At 42.6% G+C, this 27915-nt stretch overlaps 1 protein-coding gene across 1 annotated transcript; it reads right to left on the reverse strand.

The window, feature by feature from the left end:
• Nucleotides 1-2744: 2744 nt before the first annotated feature.
• LOC100558903 (zinc finger protein 91) lies at nucleotides 2745-26315 on the reverse strand. The gene is given in 12 exon segments (XM_062969281.1): nucleotides 2745-4287; nucleotides 4290-6326; nucleotides 10483-10609; nucleotides 12234-12304; nucleotides 12798-12924; nucleotides 13285-13722; nucleotides 16731-16873; nucleotides 17417-18715; nucleotides 20042-20168; nucleotides 23352-23419; nucleotides 24592-24715; nucleotides 25090-26315. Coding segments are annotated over 12 exon segments (5205 nt in total). The 5' UTR covers nucleotides 25471-26315; the 3' UTR covers nucleotides 2745-4024.
• Nucleotides 26316-27915: the final 1600 nt, after the last annotated feature.

Below are 27915 nucleotides of genomic sequence, written 5' to 3' on the forward strand. Positions count from 1 at the left end.
AGCAACCTCAATCTAAGCACCAAGGACATCCTGATCAGCTTTGATGTGGTGTCCCTTTTTACCAAAGTCCCAGTAGCTGACACCCTCACACTAATCAAACAAAACTTCCCAGAAGACATCACAGCCCTGTTTCACCATTGCCTCACCACTAGCTACTTTCAGTGGGACACTGGATTCTATGAACAGAAGGATGGAGTGGCCATGGGGAGCCCTCTCAGCCCAGTAGTAGCAAATTTCTATATGGAATACTTTGAAAAACAGGCCCTAGAAACAGCACCAAAAAAGCCAACTGTTTGGTTCAGATACGTAGATGACACCTTCACGATTTGGAGCCATGGAGAGGAAGAACTCAGCAAGTTCCTGGACCATCTTAACAGCATCCACCCAAACATCCAATTCACCATGGAAAAAGAAAAGGAAGGAAAACTGCCATTTCTAGATGTTCTGGTCATCCGCAAACCCAATCAACAATTGGGCCACACAGTTTACAGAAAACCTACACACACAGATAGATACCTTCATAAAAACTCCAACCATCACCCAAGTCAAAAAAGGAGCACAATCAAAGCCCTGACAGACCGTGCACAAAGAATCTGCGAACCTCACCTCCAAGGTGAACTCAACCACCTAAACTGGGCTCTACAGGCCAATGGATACTCCACCACAGACATCAGAAGAGCTGCAAGGCCAAGAACAAGCCATAAGAGTCAAGACAAAGATCCACCCAGAGGAAAGGTGTACTTACCATACATCAAGGGAACTACTGACCGCATAGGGAAGCTGATGAAGAAGCACAACCTACAAACTATCTACAAACCCACGAAGAAAATCCAACAAATGCTACGGCCAGCGAAGGACAAGAGGGATCCTCTCTCTTCTGCAGGAGTCTACCGGATACCATGCAGCTGTGGACAAGTCTACATAGGGACCACCAAACGCAGCGCCCAAACAAGAGTCAAAGAACATGAAAGGCACTGCAGACTAATTCAACCAGAGAAATCAGCCATAGCAGAGCATTTGATGAACCAGCCTGGACACAGAATACTATTTGAGAACACAAAAATGCTGGACCATTCTAACAACTATCATGTCAGACTACACAGAGAAGCCATTGAAATCCACAAGCATGTGGACAACTTCAACAGAAAGGAAGAAACCATGAAAATGAACAAAATCTGGCTACCAGTATTACAAAACTCAAAAATCAGAACAGTAAATAAAAAGCAATACTCTGAAAACAGAGGGTTTCCAGACATGAATCAACCAAGGGCAGTTAACGACTCTAAACAAAGGATGCCCCAGAGGCAGGAAGAAGACAGCAGATAAGCTTTTCAATGCTAATTTAAGTGATTAACTACACATTCACACTGACCTCTCTCACCCTAGACTTTCCACAGATATATATTAACCTCTTTGCTTAGTTTTCTCCATACCTCACAACCTCTGAGGATGCCTGCCATAGATGTGGGCGAAACGTCAGGAGAGAATGCTTCTGGAACATGGCCACACAGCCCGAAAGACATACAACAACCCTGTGATCCCGGCCATGAAAGCCTTCGACAACACATAAAACAAAAATAGAGCCCAAAATACATTTGGTATATTTGAGGTTTTGATGGTGCACTAGATACCCAACTTATGCATTTGCTCCTCCATCCATTTATCTGGTTGGGGATGGAAAAAAGCAATACTGGTTCCTGCACACCGTGAAACACAGAAATGACTTTGAAAACATGCAGATCCAGAGGCACCACCACACAATACACCCAGCAACAATATTACCCCTGATAACCTGCTATGAGGAAAAGCATTGAAATATTTTCCTAGGTCGTTTGCTCAATTCCTAGGTGTGAGCAGCGGACGGAGGCCAAAAACAAGCCACGAGAGTCAAGACAAAGATCCACCCAGAGGAAAGTGTTCTTACCATACACCAAGGGAATCACTGATGGCATAGGCTAGCTGATGAAGAAACACAACCTACAAACTATCTACAGACCCACTAAGAAAATCCAACAAATGCTACATTCAGTGAAGGACAAGAGGGATCCTCTCACCTCTGCAGGACTCTACCGTATCCCATGCAGCTGTGGACAAGTCTACAGAGGGACCACCAAACGCAAAAGCATTGTCCAGACACAACTCAAGTAACACGAAAGGCACTGCAGATTCAACCAGAGTAGTCAGCCATAGCAGAGCACTTGATGAACCAACATGGACACAGCATATTATCTGAGAACGCAGAAATGCTGGACCACTCTTACAACCACCAAGTCATACAACACAGACAAGCCATTGAAATCCACAAGCATGTGGACAATTACAATAGAAAGGAGGAAACCATGAAAATGAACAAAATATGGCTACCAGTATTAAAAAAACTCTAAAATCAGGACAGGAAAGAAAGTACAACACCCTGAAAACAGGAAAATTCCAGACATAAAGCAATCGGGGCCAAGAATTCCCCCAGGCAGGAATAAGCCTTGAAGCTGCAAGGCCATTAAAGCAGGTGATTAATTGCAACATTCACACTTCCTCCAGCAGACTAGTGTTCTTTCTCCCATCCTGGACCTTCCAAAAATAGATAAACCTCACTAGCCTAATTTCTAATGTACCTCTGAGGATGCCTGCCACAGATGTGGGCGAAACATCAGGAGCATGGAACATGGCCATACAGCCTGAAAACCTCACAGCAGCCCAATTAATGGAATTACATATGGCTTTTTAAAAAACAAGTGACATGACAATTGTATTTTTAATTGTTTTATTTCTGAAAATATACAGATAATAATATATTACATTACAAACCTTGGCATTCTATGAATCAGTGTAGACGACTATTTCGTTTTTGTGATTAAGTTACAGGTTTAGTCAATATAGATCAATTAGTTTCCCCTTATTTACCGGCAGAGTTTGAGATAAGTACAGTAGAGTCTCACTTATCCAAGCCTCGCTTATCCAAGCTTCTGGTTAATCCAAGCCATTTTTGTAGTCAATGGTTTCAATATATCATGATATTTTGGTGCTAAATTCGTAAATACAGTAACTACTACATAACATTACTGCATATTGGACTACTTTTTCGGACAAATTTGTTGTATAACATGAAGTTTTGGTGCTTAATTTGTAAAATCATAACCTAATTTGATGTTTAATAGGTTTTTCCTTAATCCCTCCTTATTATCCAAGATATTCGCTTATCCAAGCTTCTGCCGGCCCGTTTAGCTTGGATAAGTGAGACTCTACTGTATATAAATTTGAGTAGAATCTTCATCATATAATTTTTTGTCTTGCAGTGATATCCTGAAATTTCTTCTCCCAGGTGTTGCGATTTGCTTGTATTTTTCCATAATTGATTAACGTTCATTTGAATAATGTTGTTTAAAGTTTTTGGAATTTCTACTCTTAGATATTTTAGCTTCTTTTTCTCCAATTTCATACCTATATGGTTTTGGATGGTTTTTCGTTCTTTCCATGTTAGATTCTTATGGAGAATTTCTGATTTCCCAAAGTTAAGTGTGAGCCCCAAAATTTCCCTAAAATCCTTAATTGTTCTGACTATTGACCTTAGCGAGTCCTTCACCTCACTTAAAATAAACATGGCATCATCCATATAAAGATTGATTTTGATTTCCTCTTTACCCAACTTCTATCCTTTGATGGTTATCTCCTCACTAATGACATTTGCTAATGGCTCAATGGCCAGCATGACGATAGTATGTAACCCTCTGAAGAATGTCACAGGAAGCTTGTTTTCTGCTACTCCAGAAAACAGGACCTCAGTTAGGGATTCAATTAACAAGAAATGAGATTCTACCAAATCTTAGGCAGAACTTCTCAAATGGTCCTGTATGAAATCAGACAATATGGGTGTCCAAAGAAGCAAAAGACTTCTTCAAAACCTAAACAGAGTTTGAAACTAATAAAAGAATGGTCTTAGAAATGAGCCAAAGTCAAGCCAAGTGTTACTGGAAGCCAAGGGAATAACACGTGTTCATCTGCCATTTCCCTGTTGCAACATATTTTATTAATTTTGAGCCAGCTCTCTGGATAATGACTCTCCTGTATGTAGTTTGTGATAATTCAAAAGATATGAAACCCAAACAAAAATGTCCCAAATGCTTGACATTTGCATGTTATTAGTTTGTGTAAATTCTCTGGTACTTGTTAAGGGATGAAGTCTGAGTAAAACATTTCCCATACTTCTGGCACATTTATACTTTCTTTCCTGTGTGTACTTTTTGTGGTTCTCCAAACATGTGGGAAAAGCAAAACATTTTCCACACTCTGGCATTTTTATGGCTTCTGTCCTTTGTGAAGACTTTTGTGCTTCACCAAATTTGAATGGCGAGCAAAATATTTCCCACACTCCTGGCAATGGTATGGCTTCTCTCCTGTGTGGAGTCTTTTGTGCCTCACCAAGGATGAACTGTCAGCAAAATATTTCCCACACTCCTGGCATTGGTAAGGCTTCTCTCCTGTGTGGAGTCTTTTATGCTTCACCAAGGATGAACTGTGAGCAAAATATTTCCCACACTCCTGGCATTGGTATGGTTTCTCTCCTGTGTGGAGTCTTTTGTGTTTCACCAAGCCTGAACTGTCTGCCAAACACTTCCCACATTCCTGGCATTGGTATGGCTTCTCTCCCGTGTGAAGTTTTTTGTGGCTCGCCAAGTTTGAACTGCAAGCAAAACATTTCCCACACTCCTGGCATTGGTATGGCTTCTCTCCTGTGTGGAGTCTTTTGTGCTTCACCAAGGTTGAACTGTGAGCAAAACATTTCCCACACTCCTGGCATGGGTAAGGCTTCTCTCCTGTGTGGAGTCTTTTGTGGCTGATCAAGTTTGAACTATCCCGAAAACATTTCCCACACTCCGGGCATTGGTATGCCTTCTCTCCTGTGTGGAGTCTTTTGTGACTCACTAAGTTTGAACTGCAAGCAAAGCATTTTCCACACTCCTGGCATTGGTATGGCTTCTCTCCTGTGTGGAGTTTTTTGTGGCTCACCAATTTTGAACTGTCAGCAAAGCATTTCGCACACTCCTGGCATTGGTATGGTTTCTCTCCTGTGTGAAGTCTTTTGTGCTTCAACAAGTGTGAACTGCAAGTAAAACATTTTCCACACTCATGGCATTGGTATGGCTTCTCTCCTGTGTGGAGTCTTTTGTGGCTCACCAAGGCTGAACTGTTAGCAAAACATTTCCCACATTCCTGGCATTGGTAAGGCTTCTCTTCTGTGTGAAGTCTTTTGTGCTTCACCAAGGATGAACTGTGAGCAAAACATTTCCCACATTCCTGGCATTGGTATGGCTTCTCTCCTGTGTGGCGTCTTTTGTGGCTCATAAAGTTTGAACTATCAAGAAAACATTTCCCACACTCCTGGCATTGGTATGGCTTCTCTCCTGTGTGGAGTCTTTTGTGGCTCCCCAAGTTTGAACTGCGAGCAAAACATTTCCCACAATCTTGGCACTGGTATGGCTTCTCTCCTGTGTGGAGTTTTTTGTGGCTCACCAAGGCTGAACTTTCAGCAAAATGTTTCCCACACTCCTGGCATTGGTATGGCTTCTCTCCTGTGTGGAGTCTTTTGTGCCTCACCAAGTCTGATCTGTCAGCAAAACATTTCCCACAATCCTGGCACTGGTATGGCTTCTCTCCTGTGTGGAATCGTTTGTGCTTCACCAAGTGTGAACTGCGAGCAAAACATCTTCCACACTCCTGACATTGGTATGGCTTCTCTCCTGTGTGGAGTCTTTTGTGCCTCACCAAGTCTGAACTACGAGAAAAACATTTCCCACACTCCTGGCATTGGTATGGCTTCTCTCCTGTGTGGAGTATTTTGTGCCTCACCAAGTGTGAATTGCGAGCAAAACATTTCCCACACTCCTGGCATTGGTATGGCTTCTCTCCTGTGTGGATTATTTTGTGCCTCACTAAGTTTGAATGGTAAGGAAAGTATTTCCCACACTCCTGGCATTGGTATGGCTGCCCTGCTGTGTGGGATCTCCAGTGGTCTATAAGGTGTGTATTCTGAGTAAAACATTTCCCACACTTCTGACACTTGTACCCTTTATTTCTTATGTGAAGTTTATTGTGCCTCATCAGTTGTGATACTTTCCATATAATTTGGCCTTTCCCAGCATGGAGTGTCTTATGAAGTACAACTGCCATACTTTGAGTAAAACACTGCCCACATACGTTGCATTTATAGGGCCCTTCTCTGATAGAACCTCCATCTTCTCTATGGGTTTGTTGGTGTTTAGGAAGGCCTCCACTGTGTTCAAATTGCTTCTTGTGTTTGGTGCATACATTGACCTTCTTCGAGTTATCTGCTGTGAAGAAGAAGGATGGAAACAATTATTCCTAAGCATGAGTGATAAAGACTTTAAGGAAGTGGGATAACAAGTGGTTTGAAATGATTCTTAAAAAAAACAAGCACATGGAGGAAAAGAAGCTATAAATGCTGTCCTTTCTTCACCCTTTGTTCACTAATGATTGACACTGTTTGACTGCCTAAACCCTCTAAGAGATTGTTATGGTTGAGCCTTATGGCTCCGATACTGGGAGACGTGGTCGTAAGACTCCTCGGGAGTCAGATACTCTCGAGGAGCGAGAAAGGAAGCGGCTGCGGGACTTATTTGCAGAACCATCTGACGAGGACTCCTTTGAGGGTTTTACTGAGAGAATGGAGGAAGAGATGGTTAGCTCAGAGGAGGATGACATGGAATGGACTCGTGTGAGGGAGGATTTGGGTGCCACTGGCAATGATAGTATGGAAGGCGATTGGGGACCTTCAGGATTAGACCCGTGGACAAGCTGGAGGGATGGAACGGGATCCACAGCTGGGGATGCTGTGGGGCGTAGTCAAAGGTGTTTCAGTTCTGATGAGGAAAGTGATGAGGAGACGCCCGGAATTAGGGGAACAGCTGATAGCGATGAGGAGCTGTAAACTGGCATAAAATGGGGTTACGAGGCAATGGCTAATTGCGTTGGGCAAGGTAATCTGGACGAACGCTTGGGCTCTGTGTGGGAAGTTCCTGAAGACGGGTGTGATTCGTTTGCTGACTACGTAAGTTACCAAGGACACTGGGCATAGACGGCGGGAGGAATTGTGTGGGCTTTTGTTGTGCAACCTGTGCTTAATCTTAATAGCTTGGACCTCCGTCGTCTTCTTGACGAACGCCATCTGTTTACTCTGGACTGACTGACTGACTGACTGACTGACTATGGCCTCGGACTCTCCTTCCTGTGATTATCGTTGGAACTGGTGAACTACAAACGTCTATACCTGCCTTACGACCTTCGGACCGGATTGGAACTTCGCTGACCGCCTCTGCCCTTGTCTGCTGCGTTTTTATCTGGAAATTGCTTGCTGCGTGGAGGAGTAACCTCTTAGTTACTCAAACATAGCTTTTGGCAGCAGAGAAGTATCTGCTGCCAATTATTTGCATTTCTTTGAACCTTTTGTTCACCAGCTTTGTTTGTTTAAGTCCCAGGCTGAAGTAAGCTTTTTTGGTTTAACCCGGATTAAACTCCGGTTTAATCCGGTTTATCTTTTGAACGTTTTCCTTGTGTCTTTTTACTTTTAAGGCCAATGTTTGCCTAGCCCTTGTCTTTTCGGGCATTTTTGGTTCTGTTACTCCAATAAACTTTGTTATATCTTATCTTGTGGCGTTCTGTCCTTGACAGAGATAGATGTGTAACATATGATGCAGATGCTACCTGTTGCTCAGCCCAACCAGTTTTTTATTCTGTTTCCTTCTCTCTGAGGGAATTGAGACCTTTTCCCTTCAGATTCAAATGCTTGCCTTTTTCTCTAGATAAAACGTTACATTGCGACCACCCATTTCACAATCAGTCCCTCCTTTTTATTTCTCTCCCCGAAGCCTCATTTCTCTCATCCCTTTTTCAGTTAAGGTTGGGTTTTTCGGCTCCAACGCAGAAGATCCTATACCTAATTTCATAGTGCTGCAGAGATTGTTACACTTTAACATCTACTACTAAATGGGACTCTTATAGTTTTTGGAGGTTTGCTGTAAATGTGAGTTCCAAAGGGATTGATTTGCATGACAAAGCTAGGAAGATACAAGATAGTGACTGTAAAGAAAAAGAAAAAAAGACATTTAAAGAACTTATCGATACGCGTTAAAGAAAATTATTATAAATTGGTTTGGAAATGGTATTTAACACCAGTAAAGATAGCAAACATCAATAAGAACGCCACAAAAAAAATTGTTGGAGAGGTTGCCAGGAGGTGGGCAGATATATACATATGTGGTGGCAATGTAAATATGTAAACGTATTTTGGGGGAAAGTATTCAGAGAAATAGAAACTATAATGGATATGAAGATAGGAAAAAGTGCAAGTATTGCATTGTTGTCATTATATAATGTTAAGAAATTGAAAAAAACAGAGAAGGATGCAATGAATAACATGCTAACTGCAGCAAGGTTGTTGATAGCAAGGAACTGGAAAAGTAAAATAAATATACAAATAGAAGAATGGTACAAAGAACTATGGAAATTAGCAATAAACGATAAGTTGACTTGTAGGTTAAGAGTTAAGAAAGGGGTATGGAAGAAAAATGACTTTGATGAGATTTGGGGAAAATTTATTGAGAATGGTTTAAAAGAAGTAGACGGGAAATTACCTCCACAAGAAGAAATGGTATTTTGGAAAGAGAATGCAAATTGAAATGGCTCGGAGGGGGGGTGGGCACAGAGGTGAATAAAACAACATACAAGATACATGTACATATATTGTTGATGCAATGAATTATGTATGGAATAGAAGAATATGTAATATACTGAGGTAGTGATGTATTTCAAGAAAATTAATAAAATTTTATAAAAAAAAAGAAAAAGAAAAAGAGAACAATTATGAAGGCAGAGAAGAGAGAAAAAAGGAAGGTCTGCGGGATTCAGCCAGATATAGTAGTAAACATACCATTAGAAAAATAGGGGCATAGAGTTTGATTACTGGCATATACCTTTCCCAGTGCACAAAACTCCCAAGACCCAATCATTCACAGGCACAGAACATAGACCACATTACATTACAAGTCACCATGTTGCGAATGACTGAGGCTAGGGCCTGTTTGTGTGCTGGGAGAGAGCGTAGAAAGATAGTTTAGCATTCAGACTTGGTTGGGAGGCCTGGTTGGGAGGAAAAACTAAGTTGAATACCACACCGATAAAAAGATCAATAGCCGTGTCTCTGTATCTGAAGCCAGGGGAAGTCTGTTCTTTTTGATGATCCATTCTCAAGCTCCTCTCACCAGCCAATCTGCTTCCTCTCTCTGCCTGCCTCTCTCACAGACACCCACCCATAGAGAGAGAGTGTAGTGGGGTAATTATTACGCTAGGTTTTCCAGGGAGTCCAGTTGTTGCGAGATAATGTGTTACACTTGGACTAGACTCCTGTTATGGAAGTCTTCCCACTGGAGTGCAAACTGGTGCTAAGATTGCTGTTGCTCAGACACCAAGTCAATATTACTCTTATGTCATATATTTCTAACATAAGCCCTGCCTTGAGAACTCTCTGAGATTGTGATGATTTAGGACAGGGGTCCCCAAACTAAGGCCCGGGGGCCGGATGCGGCCCTCCAAGGCCATTTACCTGGCCCCCACCCTCAGTTTTAGACTTAGGCTTGCCCAAAGCCTGAAATGACTTGAAGTCACACAATAACAACAATCCTACTTGATTATCTCAATGGCCAAAAGCAGGCCGACACTTCCCACTGAAATCCTGATAAGTTTACAGTATGTTGGTTAAAATTATTTTTATTTTTAAATATTGTATTGTTCTTTCATTTACCAATATTGTAAATGAAATATTGTAAATGAATGATATGGTAATAATATAATATATTGTATATACATATAATATTGATAATAATATTATAATGTAATACAATATAATATTTATTTATTTATAACAGTATTTCTACCCTGCCCTTCTCACCCAATAGGGGACTCAGGGTGGCTAATAATAATAATATAATATAATAATATTGTATAATATAGTAATATTATGTATATATTATATATTAAATGTAATATTACTAATAATATTACGGTATAATGGTATAGTACAGTATAGTAATATATAATGCTAATATTGTGCTATGCTAATAATATAATATATTGTATGTACATACAACTTGTAAGCTGCTCTGAGTCCCCTTCAGGGTGAGAGATGGTGGGGTATAAATGTAGCAAATAAATAAATAATTGTTGCTGGGGGATTTTTTGTTTTTTTGTTTTTTTTTGGCACTACAAATAAGACATGTGCAGTGAGCATAGGAATTTGTTCGGGGTTTTTTTTTCAAATGATAATTCGGCCCCTCAACAATCTGAGAGACCATGAATCGGCCCTCCACTTAAAAAGTTTGAGGACCCCTGATTTAGGATATTGCTCTCACCAGAGAGTTGCTGATTGGGATACTGCATTTGAAACGGAAATCCCCATTAATGAGGGAGCCTTACCAAGAGACTCCAGAATCCCATGAATTTCCTCCATGATCTGCAAGTGTAACACTCTCTGATCAGGATTCAGAGTCACCCACTCCTCCGGGGAGAAATGGACAGCCACGTCCTCAAAGGTAATTGGACCCTGATGGAAAAAGAAAAAAAGTCCTTCTCACTGTTTGAAATGGAAAGGGCCGTGGCCTCCGTGCCATAGTTTAAACTTTGTAAAGATGTTCGACAGTCACAACCATTTCTTAATTGATAAGTAGAATCAGAAATAGAATCTGGACTGTTACAGCTTTCATTGTGCTGCCCAAACTGGACACAATGTTATTCCAGGTGAGGCCTCACCAAACAGGAAGACGATCACCATGACTCCCCTTAATGTAGACACTCTATTCCTTTCGATGCAGCACAAGATTCCATAGACTTTTAAGCTGGTGCATCACACTCTTGGCTCATGTTGAACTTGTGGTCTACTAAGACTCCAAAATTCCTTTCACATGAACTGTTGTTGAGCCAGGTGTCACCCATTCTGTATCTGTGCATTGCCTATTTCCTGCCTTTGTGTACCATTGTTTCTCATTGCTGAAATTAATTTTTAGTTTTCACCCAGCTCTCTAACATGTTAAGGCCACTTTAATTCTGATCCTGTCTTCTGGATTATTAGCTTTCCATCCTAATTTGGTGTCATATGCACACTTGATAAGCATGCGCTCTAAACCTTTAAGCAAGTCAGTAAGGAAGGTGTGGAACAGCACTTGGCACCCCACTAGTCACTTCTTTCCAGGATGAAGAGGAACCACTGGTGGGTACCCTTAGCCCATTCTTAAAGATAGAGACAACCTTTGCCTCCTCCAGTCTGCCGGGATTTCTCCTCTTCTCTAATAATTCTCAAAGATTACTACCAGTGGTTCTGAAATTTCTTCTGTTAGTTCCTTCAGTACACTTGGTTGTAGTTCATACAGCCCTGGAGATTTGAATTCATTTAGGGCTGGGCTGTAGCACAGCTGGGAAATTACTCGCACTATAGAATCCACAATCAGCACGTAGACACTGCGAACATAAAACTTGAAGCTGAGCCAACAATACAGATATTCAAAACATTGCCGCTTACCAGATGAAGGGTTAACTGAAACTGGAGTAAACCTGGGAACCAGTAGTAAATGGCTTATGTAAACAGCCTGTAAACAGCTTACTTCAGCTCACAGCCAGCTACTCTAAAATAACATCTATTTGACCATTATTGTCAACAAACTGAAGCTACAGCCTACTGACTGCATTTACATCTAGAGTAGTCCTACAGAACTGCTCCAAGACCACAGAGACTTTGATTTGTTTTGACTCCAAGCCAAGTTTGAGCCAAGTGATTTGCACACTGATATATTGAGTTTTACAGCATATTACATGCATTTGGAGACTGGATGTACACATACTGTGTCATTAACAAACTTTAGTTGGAGTCTTATTGATATTGTTGATATATGTCTGATATATTTTTTATATTGAAAACTGCTCTGTGTAGCATTTAAATCTGGATGATTGCAGTCTATCAATCTTATTATCATTTGTATTATTGGTTGTATTATTGTTAACATTATTATGTATATGATGCTCTAATATACATATTGTGTTCTATGGTTTGAACCTTTATCGTGGTGTACATTTTTCAGATATTGTTTAGAATAGACAGCTGTGTTTAGTTATTATTGTAATATATGACACCCAAGCAGCTCCAGTCCTTCTCTCCCAGGAATCCTTCTGCTTACCTGATTAAGTTTCAGTCCGTCACAAAGGGGAAGAAACGACTGTGGATTCAGCAACAACATCATTCCAGCCCCTGGAAGAGAGCAAGGTGTGGAAAGCTGATCACATAAACATGACTCAGAGGTGATAATTGCAGTCCTATAAAGAAAGCTATGAGGAAGTCATAGGGAGGAGGAAGAAAGCTTGTTCTGTGCTGCCCTGGGGACTAGGACGCAGAACAATGGTTTCAAACTACAGGAAACGAGATTCCACCTGAACATTAGGAAGAACCTCACTGTGAGAGCTGTTCGGCTGTGGAACTCTCTGCCCCGGAGTGCAGTGGAGGCTCCTTCTTTGGAGGCTTTTAAGCAGAGGCTGGATGGCCATCTGTTGGGGGTGCTTTGAATGAGATTATCCTGCTTCTTGCAGGGGGTTGGACTGGATGACCCATGAGGTCTCTTCCAACTCTAAGATTCTATGATTCTATGAAATGACCCTATGAACACAGGAACATTCTCCAGCCAAGGAATATGTAACATTTTTCAGTTTAGGAGAACACCAAAACTCCCAGAAGAGTTCCTTCTTACCCTGCAAGGCTGTAGCCCCATCTCCTTCTTGCTTGGTCTTCTTCTGCCTGAGACTCTGGGTGGCATTTGATGGAGATTCCTCTGATGAAGGGACATTAGACTGGACTTCTGTGCAGTTATTTTGGACCTGGAAGAGAACAGAGTATTCCAGAAGTAGTATGGAAAAGTTCAAAAATATCACAGATCTATGTGCAGTAACTGTATGGGCTTTTTAAAAAGAATAACTCTGAGATGGCAACCTAACAAAGGCCATATCAACTCTCCCATCATTTTCATTGTAATATCTGGTGTCAACAAATTTGAGTAGACCAGCAACTGAGCTTACAGTGAATATGAAGAAGACAGCATAAGGGGCAGAGCAGTTGGGAAAAGAGGCAGAGGGGGCTGGATTTGTCTCCTCCCCGACATCAGTGAAAGAATGGCACGATGTACCTTTAATCTATCCATCAGTCCCAAGATTAGTGAAACCAAGAGGAAATGCTCTCACCTGTTCTTCCCGCCTCTTGTCCTCTGCCCGACTCAGGAGGAAGCCTTCCGCCAGGGCCACCGCCTGGGAAGAGGTCTCTGCCCCACACTCTCGGACCCAGCTCCCCATCTCTGGGGGCAGGAGGCTCAGGAACTGCTCCAGGATCACCAGGTCCAGCATCTCTGCCTTGGTGTGTTGCTCTGGCTTCAGCCACTGGCGGCAGAGATCGTGGAGGCGGCTGCAAACCTCTCTGGGTCCCTCGCCCTCTCGGTAGGAGGACTGCCTGAAGCGCTGGCACTGCATGTGGGCATTCAGGAATGTCTGTGTAGTTGTCTCCCAGTATTCCCCACTGCTCCCAGTGACCCTGCCTGCTTCAGGTCCAGGTGAGTTGGGTCTCTCCATGTTGGAACCACTCTGATGAAGAACCAAACCGTATCCAAGATGCTTTTCCTCCCTCTTCTTTCAAAGGAAAGAAATCCCTGAACAGGCTCTACTCTGAAATTCTCAGCCAATAATCACATTTCCTCTGTGAAAGAAAGGCAAAATTAGACAGATGTTCGGGAGGCTTTTTCTTGGAGAGTTAAAAAACAAGTCCTTTATTTATTTCAGAGCCAGGTAATGCTGGGCCCTCCTTCCTCTTGGGCCTCTGCTTCTCCAGCCTCCAGACCCACCTGGCCTCCCATTGAGCTCCCATTGAGCTCCCATCCAGTCCCAACCCACATTATCCTCCCATGATTCCTTCAGCTGATGCTATATGAGCCATAGCCTTTTTTGTAAATAAGAACCAAGAGACAAAAATCAACATAACAACTAAGGTAAAATATTTGGAAACACAGGTGACAAACAGAAACACTGAATTGTTTAAAAACTTATGGCGGGAAAAGAGGACACAACAGACAGGTGAGTGGGTTGGGAGGGGAAAGCCATTGGCCCTCTGCCTGCCTGCCTCTCTCCTCTGAAAGACTCACCTGATGGAGGAGTGGCAGCCTGGCTGACTGTTGTGATGACCCCCAATCCCAGGTGAGTGCAGGCCTGGGCCAACTTCGTCCCTCCCTCCAGGTGTTGTGGGCCTCAGCCCCTCTTCGGCCCTTTGGAGAAGGTCTGGGAATAAGACTCACCAGAAGAAGGAGGAGAGGCCAAAGGGGAAAACTCTCAATCCCAGCCGGGCAAGGAAGGGTTAAGGGGAGGGAGGTTGGTTCCTAGACAGTCAGGATAGCTTGGTCTAAGGAGGCCCACTTCCTTCCTGCCTCTCTGGGAACCAAACTCCCTCCCCTTAACCCGTCCTTGCCCAGCATTACTCTATAAGGGGAAAGAGCATCTCTCAAAAGCCCTGGAACCAATGGACTAAAGGTAAAGGTTTCCCCTGACGTCAAGTCCAGTCGTGACCCACTCTGGGGGTTGGTGCTCATCTCCAAGTTCAGCAGCTCAGCGCCTTAACACACTTCGCCACCGGAGGCCCCCACAAGCCTGTAACTTAATCACAAAAACTGGAAATAGTCACCTACATGGATTCATAGAATGCCAAGGTTTGTCCTGTAATATACAGTAGAGTCTCACTTATCCAACATAAACGGGCCAGCAGAACGTTGGATAAGCGAATCTGTTGGATAATAAGGAGGGATTAAGGAAAAGCCTATTAAACATCAAATTAGGTTATGATTTTACAAATTAAGCACCAAAACATCATGTTAGACAACAAATTTGACAGAAAAAGTAGTTCAGTACGCAGTAATGCTATGTAGTAATTACTGAATTTATTAATCTAGCACCAAAATATCATGATGTATTGAAAACATTGACTACAAAAATGCGTTGGATAATCCTGAATGTTGGATAAGCGAATGTTGGATAAGTGAGATCCTACTGTATGATTTTCAGAAATAAAACAATTAAAAATACGATTGTCATGCCACTTATTTTAAAAAGAAACCATATGTACTGTAATTCCATTACAGTAGAGTCTCACTTATACAACATTCTGGATTATCCAACACATTTTTGGAATGAGCACCCACTGTTAGCCCCAGCTCCTGCCAACCTAGCAGTTTGAAAACATGCAAATGTGAGTAGATCAATAGGTACCGCCCCAGCAGGAAGGCAACGACGCTCCATGCAGTCATGCCGGCCACATGACCTTGGAGGTGTCTACGGACAACGCCGGCTCTTCGCCTTAGAAATGGAGATGAGCACCAACCCCCAGAGTGGGTGACAAGTGGACTTAACATCAGGGGAAACTTTACCTTTACCGGCTTGTACTTCAATATAGATCAGTTAGTTTCCCCTTAAATCCCCCCATCTCCCCTCCCCTCTTCCCACCCCACATCTGGGTCAGTTTATCTCAATACATTGATTATTAGGATGGCCTGGTTCAAAAGTCTCAACCTATCATTCACTTCCGTTTTGTCGATTAAACATTACCATTTCCTATTTCAGTCTTTTTTGGAATAACTACTCAAATTAAAAATTCAGAGAGGTAAGACCACCAGGTTTCCAGATCCCACCTTGGTTTGTCTTTCCAACCTCGAGCAATTGTGGTGTGTATGGCAGGTATACATTTTAGTTTTTCTGTCCATTCATTCTTCCCTTCCTTTACCTCTATAGTGAGGGACAGAAATCGGGCTTTATTCCAATATAATTTTAGATTATTTCTTCTATTACTTCCCTGTGTTGTAATATTTCTGGATTTCAATGCAATCCCACCACATATGAGAACATGTACCAATCTTCCCACACCTATGCCAGCATTTATTAGAAATCTTTTCCACAATGTGTGCCAGTTGTAAGGGGGTTCTATACCATTTTGAGATTATTTTTGTTGTGTTTCTTTTATCCTTAGATGTTAATTTTTTGGATTTTGTCAATTGTCAATCCAGGACCTGACTAAATTCGCGTTAATGTTTGTATCTTGTTTCCAAGCCTCTACTAAGGTATCTTTTTTATTGTAGGATAAGGCTGTGAGTTCCTCTTATATTTTCCCAATAATTCCCTTCTCTCACCCACCCATCTCTTGGGTTCCATAAAATATAAAGTTAGAGATTCTGTTTTTATTTCCTCCCGTTACCCATTTCTTGATGGAGCTGTCCCACTTCCGGAATAGTTTGGTGGGGATATTACCGGCAGAGTTTGAGATAAGTATATAAATTTGAGTATAATCTTCATCTTATAAATTTTTGTCTTGCAGTGATATCCTGAAATTTCTTCTCCCAGGTGTTGTGATTTGCTTGTGTTTTTCCATAATTGATTAAAATTCATTTGAATAGTGTGGTTTAATATTTTGGAATTTCTACTCTTAGATATTTTAGGTTCTTTTTCTCCAATTTCACACCTATACGGTTTTGGGTGGTTTCTCGTTCTTTCCATGTTAGATTCTTACGGAGAATTTCTGATTTCCCAAAGTTAAGTGTAAGCCCCAAAATTTCCCCGAAATCCTTAATTGTTTTGACTATTGACCTTAGCAAGTCCTTCACCTCACTTAAAATTAACATGGCGTCATTCACATAAAGATTGATTTTGATTTCCTCTTTACCCGCCTTATATCCTTTGATGGTTATCTCCTCACTAATGACATTTGCTAATGGCTCGATGGCCAGCATGACAATCGTATGTAACCCTCTGAAGGATTGTCACAGGAAGCTTGTTTTCTGCTACTCCAGAAAACAGGATTTCAGTTAGAGATTCAATTAACAAGAAATGGGATTCTGCCAAATCTTAGGCAGAACTTCTTAAACGGTCCTGTTTGAAATCAGACAATATGGGTGTTCAAAGAAGCAAAAGACTTCTTCAAAACCTGAACAGAGTTTGAAAGTAATAAGAGAATTGTCTTAGAAATGAGTCCAAAGTCAAGCCAAATGTTACTGGAAGCCAAGGAAATAACACGTGTTCATCTGCCATTTCCCTGTTGCAACACATTTTATTAATTTTGTGCCAGATAATGTCTCTCCTGTATGTAGTTTATGATAGTTCAAAAGATATGAACCCCAAACAAAAATGTCCCAAAAGTCTGGCATTTGCATGTTATTAGTTTGTGGAAATTCTATGGTACTTGTTAAGGGATGAAGTCTGAGTAAAACACTTCCCATACTTCTGGCACTTTTACGTTTTCTTTCCTATGTGTAGTTTTTGTGGTTCTCGAAAGATGTGGGAAAAGCAAAACATTTTCCACACCCCTGGCATTTCTATGGCTTCTGTCCTTTGTGAAGACATTTGTGTTTCACCAAGTATGAACTGCGAGCAAAATATTTCCCACACTCCTGGCAATGGTATGGCTTCTCTCCTGTGTGGAGTCTTTTGTGCTTCACCAAGGATGAACTGTGAGCAAAACATTTCCCACACTCCTGGCATTGGTAAGGCTTCTCTCCTGTGTGGAGTCTTTTGTGCTTCACCAAGGATGAACTGTGAGCAAAACATTTCCCACACTCCTGGCATGAGTAAGGCTTCTCTCCTGTGTGGAGCCTTTTGTGGCTTATCAAGTTTGAACTATCCAGAAAACATTTCCCACACTCCTGGCATTGGTATGGCTTCTCTCCTGTGTGGAGTCTTTTGTGCTTCACCAAGGATGAACTGTCAGCAAAATATTTCCCACACTCCTGGCATTGGTAAGGCTTCTCTCCTGTGTGGAGTCTTTTGTGCTTCACCAAGGATGAACTGTGAGCAAAACATTTCCCACACTCCTGGCATGAGTAAGGCTTCTCTCCTGTGTGGAGCCTTTTGTGGCTTATCAAGTTTGAACTATCCAGAAAACATTTCCCACACTCCTGGCATTGGTATGGCTTCTCTCCTGTGTGGAGTCTTTTGTGGCTCACCAAGTTTGAATTGTCAGCAAAACATTTCCCACACTCCTGGCACTGGTATGGCTTCTCTCCTGTGTGGAATCGTTTGTGCTGCACCAAGTGAGAACTGCGAGCAAAACATTTTCCACACTTCTGGCATTGATATGGCTTCTCTCCTGTGTGGAGATTTTTGTGCCTCACCAAGTCTGAACTGCGAGCAAAACATTTTCCACACTCCTGGCATTGGTATGGCTTCTCTCCTGTGTGGAGTATTTTGTGCCTCACCAAGTGTGAATTGCGAACAAAACATTTCCCACACTCCTGGCATTGGTATGGCTTCCCTCCTGTGTGGGATCTCCAGTGGTCTATAAGGTGTGTATTCTGAGTAAAACATTTCCCACACTTCTGGCACTTGTACCCTTTATTTCTTGTGTGAAGTTTTTTGTGCCTCATCAATTGTGATACTTTCCATTTAAGTTGGCTTTTCCCAGCATGGAGTGTCTTATGAACAACAAGTGCCATATTTTGAGTAAAACACTGCCCACATACATTGCATTTGTAGGTCCTTTCTCTGATAGAACCTCCATCTTCTCTATGGGTTTGTTGGTGTTTCGGAAAGCCCCCACTGTGTCCAAATTGCTTCTTGCGTTTGGTGCATACGTTGACCTTCTTCGAGTTATCTGCTGTGAAGAAGAAGGATGGAAACAATTATTCCTAAGCATGAGTGATAAGGACTTTAAGGAAGTGGATTGAAACGATTCTTAAAAAAACATAGACATGGAGGAAAAGAAGATATAAATGCAGTCATTTCTTCACCCTTTGTGCACTAATGATTGACATTGTTTGACTCCTAAACCCTCTAAGGGAGAGATGAGTAACACATGATGCAGATGTTACCTGTTGCTCAGCCCAACCAGTTTTTTTGTTCTGTCTCTTCTCTATGAGGGAATGGATGCCTTTTCCCTTCACATTCAAATGCTTACCTTTTTCTCTAGATAAAACGTTGCACTGCTACCACCCATTTCACAATCAGTCCCGCCTTTTTATTTCTCTCCAACTCCCATTTCGCTCTTCCCATTTTCAGTTAAAGTTGGGCTTTTCAGCTCCAATGCAGAAGATCCTATACCTAATTTCGTAGTGCTGCAGAGACACTTTAACATCAACTAATAAATGGGACACTTATAGTTTTTAGAGGTTTGCTGTAAACGTGAGTTCCAAAGGGATTGATTTGCATGACAAAGCAGGGAAGATACAAGATAGTGACTGTAAAGAAAAAGAGAACAATGATGAAGGCAGAGAAGAGAGAAAAAAGGAAGGTCTGCGGGATTCAGCCAGATATAGTAGTAAACGTACCATTAGAAAGATAGGGGCATAGAGTTTGATTAATGCCATATGCCTCTCCCAGTGCACAAAACCCCCAAGACCCAATCATTCACAGGCACAGAACATAGACCGCATTACATTACAAGTCACTATGTTGCGAATGACTGAGGCTAGGGGCTGTTTGTGTGCTGGGAGAGACTTGGTTGTGCGGCCTGGTTGGGAGGAAAAACTAAGTCGAATACCACACCGATAAAAAGATCAATAGCCGTGTCTCTGTATCTGAAGCCAGGGGAAGTCTGTTGTTTTTGATTACTCATTCTCCAGCCCCACTCTCATGGCAATCTGCATCCTCTCTCTGCCAGACACACAACCAGAGAGAAGGAGTAGTGGGATAATTATTACTCTTGCTAGGTTTTCCAGGGAGCCTAGTTGTTGCGAGAGAATGTGGTACGCTTGGACTTGACTCCAGTTATGGAAGTCCAAACACTGGAGTCCGAATTGGTGCTAAGATTGCTGTTGCTCAGACACCAAGTCAATATTACTCTTATGTCATTTATTTCTAACATAAGCCCTGCCTTGAGAACTCTCAGAGGTTGTGATAATTTAGGATATTGCTCCCACCAGAGAGCTGCTGATTGGGATACTGCATTTTGAAATGGAAATCCGCATTAATGAGGGAGCCTTACCAAGAGACTCCACAATCCTATGAATTTCCTCCATGATCTGCAAGTGTAAGACTTTCTGATCAGGATTCAGAGTCACCCACTCCTCCGGGGAGAAATGGACAGTCACATCCTCATAAGCGATTGGGCCCTGGTGGAAAAAGAAAAAAAATCCTTCTCACATAAAGGCTATAAAGAAAAATAATTACAAGAACATCTTTATTTACATTCCTGTTGGCTGTTTGAAAGGGAAAGGGCTGTGACCTCCATGCCATAGTTTAAGCTTTGTAGAAATGTTTGACAGTCACCACCATTTCTTAATTGATAAGTAGAGTCAGAAATGGAATCTGGACATGTTACAGCTTTCATTGTGCTGCCCTAAACTGGACACAATGTTATTCCAGGTGAGGCCTCACCAAAGCAGAAAGAAGGTCTCCATGACCTCCCTTAATGTAGACACTCTATTCCTTTCGATGCAGCCAAGATTCCATAGGCTTTTAAGCTGGTGCATCACACTGTTGGCTCATGTTCAGCTTGTGGTCTACTAAGACTCCAAGATCCCTTTTACATGAACTGTTGTCAAGCCAGGTGTTACCCATCCTGTATCTGTGCGTTGTGTATTTCCTGTCTTCATGTACCATCCTACATTTCTTCTTCTTGAAATTAATTAATTAGTTTTCATCCAGCCCTCTAGCATGTTAAGACCACTTTGAATTCTGATCCTGTCTTCTGGAGTATTAGCTTTCCATCCTAATTTGGTGTCATATGCAAACTTGATAAGCATGCCCTCTAAACCTTTAAGCAAGTCAGTAAGGAAGGAGTGGAACAGCCCTTGGCCTGGGATAGGACCCTGCGGCACCCCACTAGTCACTTCTTTCCAGGATGAAGAGGAACCACTGGTGGGTACCCTCAGCCCATTCCTAAAGATAGAGACAACCAGTCTGCCGGGATTTCTCCCTTTCTCCAAGAATTCTCAAAGATTATTGCCAGTGGTTCTGAAAATTTTTCTGTTAGTTTTCAGTACTCTTGGTTGTAGTTCATGTAGCCCTGGAGACTTGAATTCATTTAGGGCTGGACTGTAGCACAGCTGGGAAATCACCAGCTGTAATAAGATCTCCCAACCGAAAGGCGTCCAGTTCAAAGCCTGGTCGGGGTGAGCAGTCAACCGTCAAGCCCAGCTCACTGGGATAGAAATAATGGAAATAAATAAATAAATAAATAACAAAAAACTGGACTTCAAGACTACATATCTCCTTCAGTCTGTCTTGTTCTATCCTGTCCTGTCTCCAAATGGCATTCAGTGTTTGCCATGTATGTCTAGTGTGAGCTGTCCTGAGTCCTTTGGGGAGATAGGGCGGAATATAAATAAAGTGTTGTTCTTGTTGTTGTCCTTGTTGTTGTTATTATTATTATGACACAGCAAACAAGATAGACATGCTGGACTTCATATCACAAAATCACAAGTCGAACACTTCCCAAGTGTCTAGGACTGTGTGATGTATTTTTGGATGATGTGCGCAGATCCCAGCAGGGTGGCCTTTTGCAGTTGGCAGATTGTAATTTTGTCAATGTCTATTGTTTCCAAATGGCGGCTGAGATCTTTTGGCACAGCACCCAGTGTGCCCATCACCACCGGGACCACCTGCACTGGTTTCTGCCAGAGTCTTTGAAGTTCAGTCTTGAGGTCCTGATAGCGGCTGAGTTTTTCCTGTTGTTTTTCGTCAATGCGACTGTCACCTGGGATGGCAACATTAATGATCCAAACCTTTTTCTTTTCCACAACTGTGATGTCTGGTGTGTTGTGTTCCAGAACTTTGTCAGTCTAGATTCGGAAGTCCTACAGTATCTTTGCATGTTCATTTTCCAATACTTTTGCAGGTTTGTGATCCCACCTGTTCTTTGCTGCTGGAAGGTGGTACTTGAGGCATAAGTTCCAATGAATCATTTGGGCCACGTAGTTGTGCCTCTGTTTGTAGTCTGTCTGTGCAATTTTCTTACAGCAGCTGAGGATATGATCAATGGTTTCGTCGGTTTCCTTGCACAGTCTGCATTTTGGGTCATCAGCTGATTTTTCGATCTTGGCCTTCATTGCATTTGTTCTGATGGCTTGCTCCTGGGCTGCAAGGATCAGGCCTTCTGTCTCCTTCTTCAGGGTCCCATTCGTGAGCCAGAGCCAGGTCTTCTCCTTATCAGCTTTTCCTTCAATTTTGTCAAGGAACTTTCCATGCAATGTTTTGTTGTGCCAGCTGTCAGCTCTAGTTTGTAGTGCGGTTTTCTTGTACTGGTTTTTGTCTGCTGTGCTTTGAGGAGTTTCTGATTTTTTACTTCAATCAAAGCAGGTTCTTCACTTTGCTTTACATATTCTGCCAGGGCATGTTCTTCTTCTTTGATATTATTATTATTATTATTACAGTAGAGTCTCACTTATCCAACATAAACGGGCCAGCAGAACGTTGGATAAGCGAATATGTTGGATAATAAGGAGAGATTAAGGAGAAGCCTATTAAACATCAAATTAGGTTATGATTTTACAAATTAAGCACCAAAACATCATGTTATACAACAAATTTTACAGAAAAAGTAGTTCAATATGCAGTAATGTTATGTTGTAATTATTGTATTTACGAATTTAGCACCAAAATATCACAATACATTGAAAACATTGACTACAAAAATGCGTTGGATAATCCAGAACTTTGGATGAGTGAATGTTGTATAAGTGAGACTCCTCTGCATTATTATTATTATTATTATTATTATTTGAGTGGTCAGGTATTCCTGAACTACCTCTTTACCTATTTTGGGTTGAATTTCCCCTATTACCTCATCTCCTCCATCTTGGTCAAGCAAGATCTTTTGGGAAAAGACTAAGGCAACGTTCTACCTTTTCCCTCTCCCCTGTTAGCATTTCACCACCTACTCCAGGTAGAGACCCTATCACTTCCTCGTTTTTCCTTCTTCTACTGACATAACCAAAGAACCGCTTTAATTGTTTTTAATCTCTCTGGCAAGCTTGAGCTCATTTTCTGCTTCAGCTTGTCAAACATTTTCCCTACTAATGCTGGTTATTTGTTTGAATTCTTTGGTGATTTTCCTCCTTTTCCATTTCTTGTCCATGTTCCTTTTAAATTTTACCTTAGTTGAAAGTTCTTTGGACATTTATTCTGGTTTCTTTAGATTTCTCTTATTTTTTCCTCCTTGTGCCTTCAGTATTTCACTTTTAAGAAACTCCCATTCAATCTTGTCTGTTTCAAGAGATGTTTGATGGTTAAGCCTGTAATATATGACACCCAGGCAGCTCCAGTCCTTCTCTCCCAGGAATCCTTCTGCTTACCTGATTCAGTTTCACTCCATCACAAAGGGGAAGAAACAACTGAGGATTCGGCAACATCATTCCAGCTCCTGGGGGAGAGAGCAAGGTGTGGAAAGCTGATCACATAAACATAACTCAGAGGTGACAATTGCAGCCCTATAAAGAAAGCTATGAGGAAGTTATAGGGAGGAGGGAGCAAGCTTGTTTTCTGCTGCCCTGCAGACTGGGACGCAATGGATCAATGGCTTCAAACTTCAGGAAAGGAGATTCCACCTGAACATTAGGAAGAACTTCCTCACTGTGAGAGCTTTCAGCTGTGGAACTCTCTGCCCCAGGGTGCAGTGCAGGCTCCTTCTTTGGAAGCTTTTAAGCAGAGGCTGGATGGCCATCTGTTGGGGGTGCTTTGAATGAGATTTTCCTGCTCCTTGCACGGGGTTGGACTGGATGGCCTGTGAGGTCTCTTCCAACTCTATGATTCTATGAAATGACCCTATGAACACAGGAGCATTCTCCAGCTCAGGAATATGTAACATTTTTCAGTTTAGGACTTTTTATCTCAACCAGGGCTGTTAATAGGTTGGATTGAAACTGGTACTGGGCTTGGTATTTCAATTGACTATACTTATTATTTGTTGTCCGTTTGGCCTCCAGCTCCATTTCAGGGCTCATCTTAGTTTCAGGTCCCACCTGGGAAGATAGTGAAGGGCTGATTTTTCAGTCCTAACCACAGTATGCAAATATAGAAGTATTGCCAGAAAGAAAACTACAAATCACACTGAAATTACACCTTGTGCAACTGAATGCATACCTACAGATTCATCTTTTAAAAGCCATTTATTGTTATACTCATTATTATTTGTTATATGAGTAGATTTTGTACTTTTTTTTCCATACACGTCAGTTATCTATGACAACATTTCCCCACCCTCTTCCTATTTCTCACTCTTCCTACTTTCTAAATTATCCACTCATTTATCTAATATATCTTAGTTCTGTTCACTCTTTTCTTTTCTCCCCCAACCAATACCCATACCATAATTTCCATTATAACTTTAACTTGATCCATGAGCTTTGTTTTACCCATCTCTGTACAATATTTACACTGGCCTAACCATGTTTTATCCATTCCATACCTATATACTCATCTCAATGCCAAATTATCATGCATATGCACCTTCTTGAGCTCAAACGGATTGTAGATATTCTACATTCAACCTGAAGGGGAAAAAACACCAAAACTCCCAGAAGAGATCCTTCTTACCCTGCAAGGCTGCAGCTCCAACTCCTTGCTTGATCTTCTTCTGCCTGAGACTCTGGGTGGTGTTTGATGGAGATTTCTCTGATGCAGGGACATTAGACTGGACTTCGAAGCAGTTATTTTGGGTCTGGAAGAGCACAGAGTATTCCCAAAGTAGTATGGAGAAATTTCAAAAATATCACAGCTCTATATGCAGAAACTGCATGGGCTTTTTGAAAAGAATAATTCTGAGATGGCAACTTAACAAAGGCCGTATCTCCCCCCCCCCCCATTATTTTCATTGTAATATCTGGGGGTCAATATATTTGAGTAGACCAGCAGCCGAGCTTACAGTGGATATGGAGGTGACAGGAGGAAGGGCAGAGCAGGTGGGAAAAAAGGCAGAACGAGCAGAGTCCGGCTTCTCCCCCACATCGGTCCCATCTTGGAAGAAAGGCAGGGCATATGTTTAATCTATCCCTCAGTCCCAAGGTTAGTGGAACCAAGAGGAAATGCTCTCACCTGTTCTTCCTGCCTCTTGTCCTCTGCCCAACTCAGGAGGAAGCCTTCCGCCAGGGCCACCGCCTGGGAACAGGTCTCTGCCCCACACTCTCGGACCCAGCTCCCCATCTCTGGGGGCAGGAGGCTCAGGAACTGCTCCAGGATCACCAGGTCCAGCATCTCAGCCTTGGTGTGTTGCTCTGGCTTCAGCCACTGGCGGCAGAGATCGTGGAGGCGGCTGCAAACCTCTCTGGGCCCCTCGCCCTCTCGGTAGGAGGACTGCCTGAAGCGCTGGTGCTGTATGTGCACATTCAAAAACGTCTGCATAGTTCTCTCCCAGTATTCCCCACTGCTCCCAGCGACCCTGCCTGCTTCAGGTCCAGGTGAGTTGGGTCTCTCCATGTTGGAACCACCCTCACGAAGATCCAAACCGTATCCAAAATGCTTTCCCTCCCTCTTCTTTTAAGGGAAAGAAATCACTCAAGAGGCTCTACTCCAAATTCTCAGCCAATAATCACATTTCATCTGTGAAAGAAAGACAGAATTAGACAGACGTGCGGGAGGCTTTTTCTTGGGAGTGTTAAAAAACAACCCCTTTATTTATTTCAGGTAATGCTGGACATTCCTTCCTCTTGGGCCTCTGCTTCTCCAGCCTCCAGACCCACCTGGCCTCCCATTGAGCTCCCATTCAGTCCCAACCCACACAATCCCCCCATGATTCCTTCAGCTGATGCTACATGATCCATAGCCTTTCTTGTAAAGAAGAACCAAGAGACTTTGAAACAAGAACCAAAAATCAACATAACAACTAAGGTAAAATATTTGGAAACACAGATGACAAACAGAAACACTGAATTGTTTAAAAACTTATGGGGGGAAAAGAGGACACAGCAGACAGGTGAGTGGGTTGGAAGGGGAAAGCCATTGGCCCTCTGCCTGCCTGCCTCTCTCCTCTGAAAGACATCTGATGGAGGAGTGATAGTTTCACAGTCTGTTGTGATGACCCCCAATCCCATGTGAGTGCAGGCCTGGGCCAACTTCGTCCCTCCCTCCAGGTGTTGTGGGCCTCAACCCCTCTTTGGCCCTTTGGAGAAGGTCTGGGAATAAGTAAGACTCGCCAGAAAGAGAGGAAGGAGGAGGAGGAGGAGGAGGGAGAGGCCAAATGGACAAACTCCCCTCTCTCAGCCAGGCAAGGAAGGACTAAGGGGAGTAAGTTTGGTTCCTAGACAGTAAGGAAAGCTTGGTCTAAGGAAGCCCACTTCCTTCCAGCCTCTCTGGGAACCAAACTCCCTCCCCTTAACCCTTCCTTGCCCAGCGTTACACTAAAAGGAGGGGGAAAGAGCATCTCCCAAAAGCCCTGGAACCAAAGGACTCAAGATGATGGCATACATATAGTCATGGAAGAAACATTCAAATTCATAGGAAAAATAGTTAGATATATCCTCTCCCTGTCAAACCATTGTTGGGCAAGTGGGCTTAATAACAAAGACCCTCCTCATAAATGTATAACAGAGCAACTCTTCAGCAGCGGCAGGATCCAGCACCAGGAGCCCAAAGTGATGAAAAGGGACAAAAACACGCAGACCAATGTTATATCTCCCAAAGGAGGCCTTTCTTTGTCGTAAAATAATATCATTGCACTATGTACAATAGCAAGGTTTCTATAATACAAATAAATACATAATACAGTGTTCCCTCACTTATTGCTGGGGTTAGGCTCCAGGACCACCCGCGATATTTGAAAATCCACTAAGTAGGGACACTATATTTATTTAATATTTATACATTATTTTGTAGTTGTACTATTTTAAGTCTTTATCGGCCAATCGTCTGTTGATAAATCGCCTCCTTCTCCTCCCGTTACCGCTTGGACTCCTTTTCTCTCCCTTTGGCTTCTCCGTCCTCCCTTTCTTTAGGCTGTAAATTGTAATTTTTTATGATTTATAATAGTCTTTTAGAGTTTATTCAAAAACCGTGAAACAGCGAATCCGCGAAAAGTGAACCGCAAAGTAGTGAGGGAACACTGCATCTTTAACACGGAGCCCCCGATGGCGTGGTGGGTTAAACCGTTGAGCTGAAGCTCGAATCTGGGGAGCAGAGTGAGCTCCAACTGTTAACCCCAGCATCTGCCAACCCAGCAGTTCGAAAACATGCAAATGTGAATAGACCAATAGGTACTGCTACGGTGCAAAGGTAATGGCTCTCCATGCAGTCATGCCGGCCACATGACCTTGGAGGTGTCTACAGACAACGCCGGCTCTTCGGCATAGAAATGGAGATGAGCACCAACCCCCAGAGTCGGTCACGACTGGATTTAACGTCAGGGGAAAACCTTTACCTTTACCTATGATACTTTTTAGCTTTAGCACAAAGCCCCCGGTGGTGCAGTTGGTTTAACCGTTGAGCTGCAGCTCAAATCTGGGGAGCAGAATGAGCTCCCACTGTTAGTCCCAGCATCTGCCAACCCAGCAGTTCAAAAACATGCCAATGTGAATAGACCAATAGATACTGCTCCGGCGCAAAGGTAATGGCTCTCCATGCCGGCCACATGACCTTGGAGGTGTCTATGGACAACGCTGGCTCTTCGGCTTAGAAATGGAGATGAGCACCAACCCCCAGAGTCAGTCATGACTGGACTTAACGTCAGGGGAAACTTTTACCTTTACTTAGCTTTAACATGAAGAACTTTCACACACAGGAGCTTTAAAACACGAGGCTTCTCTCAAACAGGTTTACCTCAGACTGACTGAGGAGTTCCCTCACTGAGGCAAAAACTACTACCAACAGGCTTCGGCCTAGTCACTCTCCTCAAGGCGACGCTAGCTTTGGCCCACTCACTCTGACAGG

The sequence above is a fragment of the Anolis carolinensis genome, chromosome 2 (genome assembly GCF_035594765.1).
Source record: "Anolis carolinensis isolate JA03-04 chromosome 2, rAnoCar3.1.pri, whole genome shotgun sequence".
Lineage (NCBI taxonomy): Eukaryota > Metazoa > Chordata > Lepidosauria > Squamata > Dactyloidae > Anolis > Anolis carolinensis.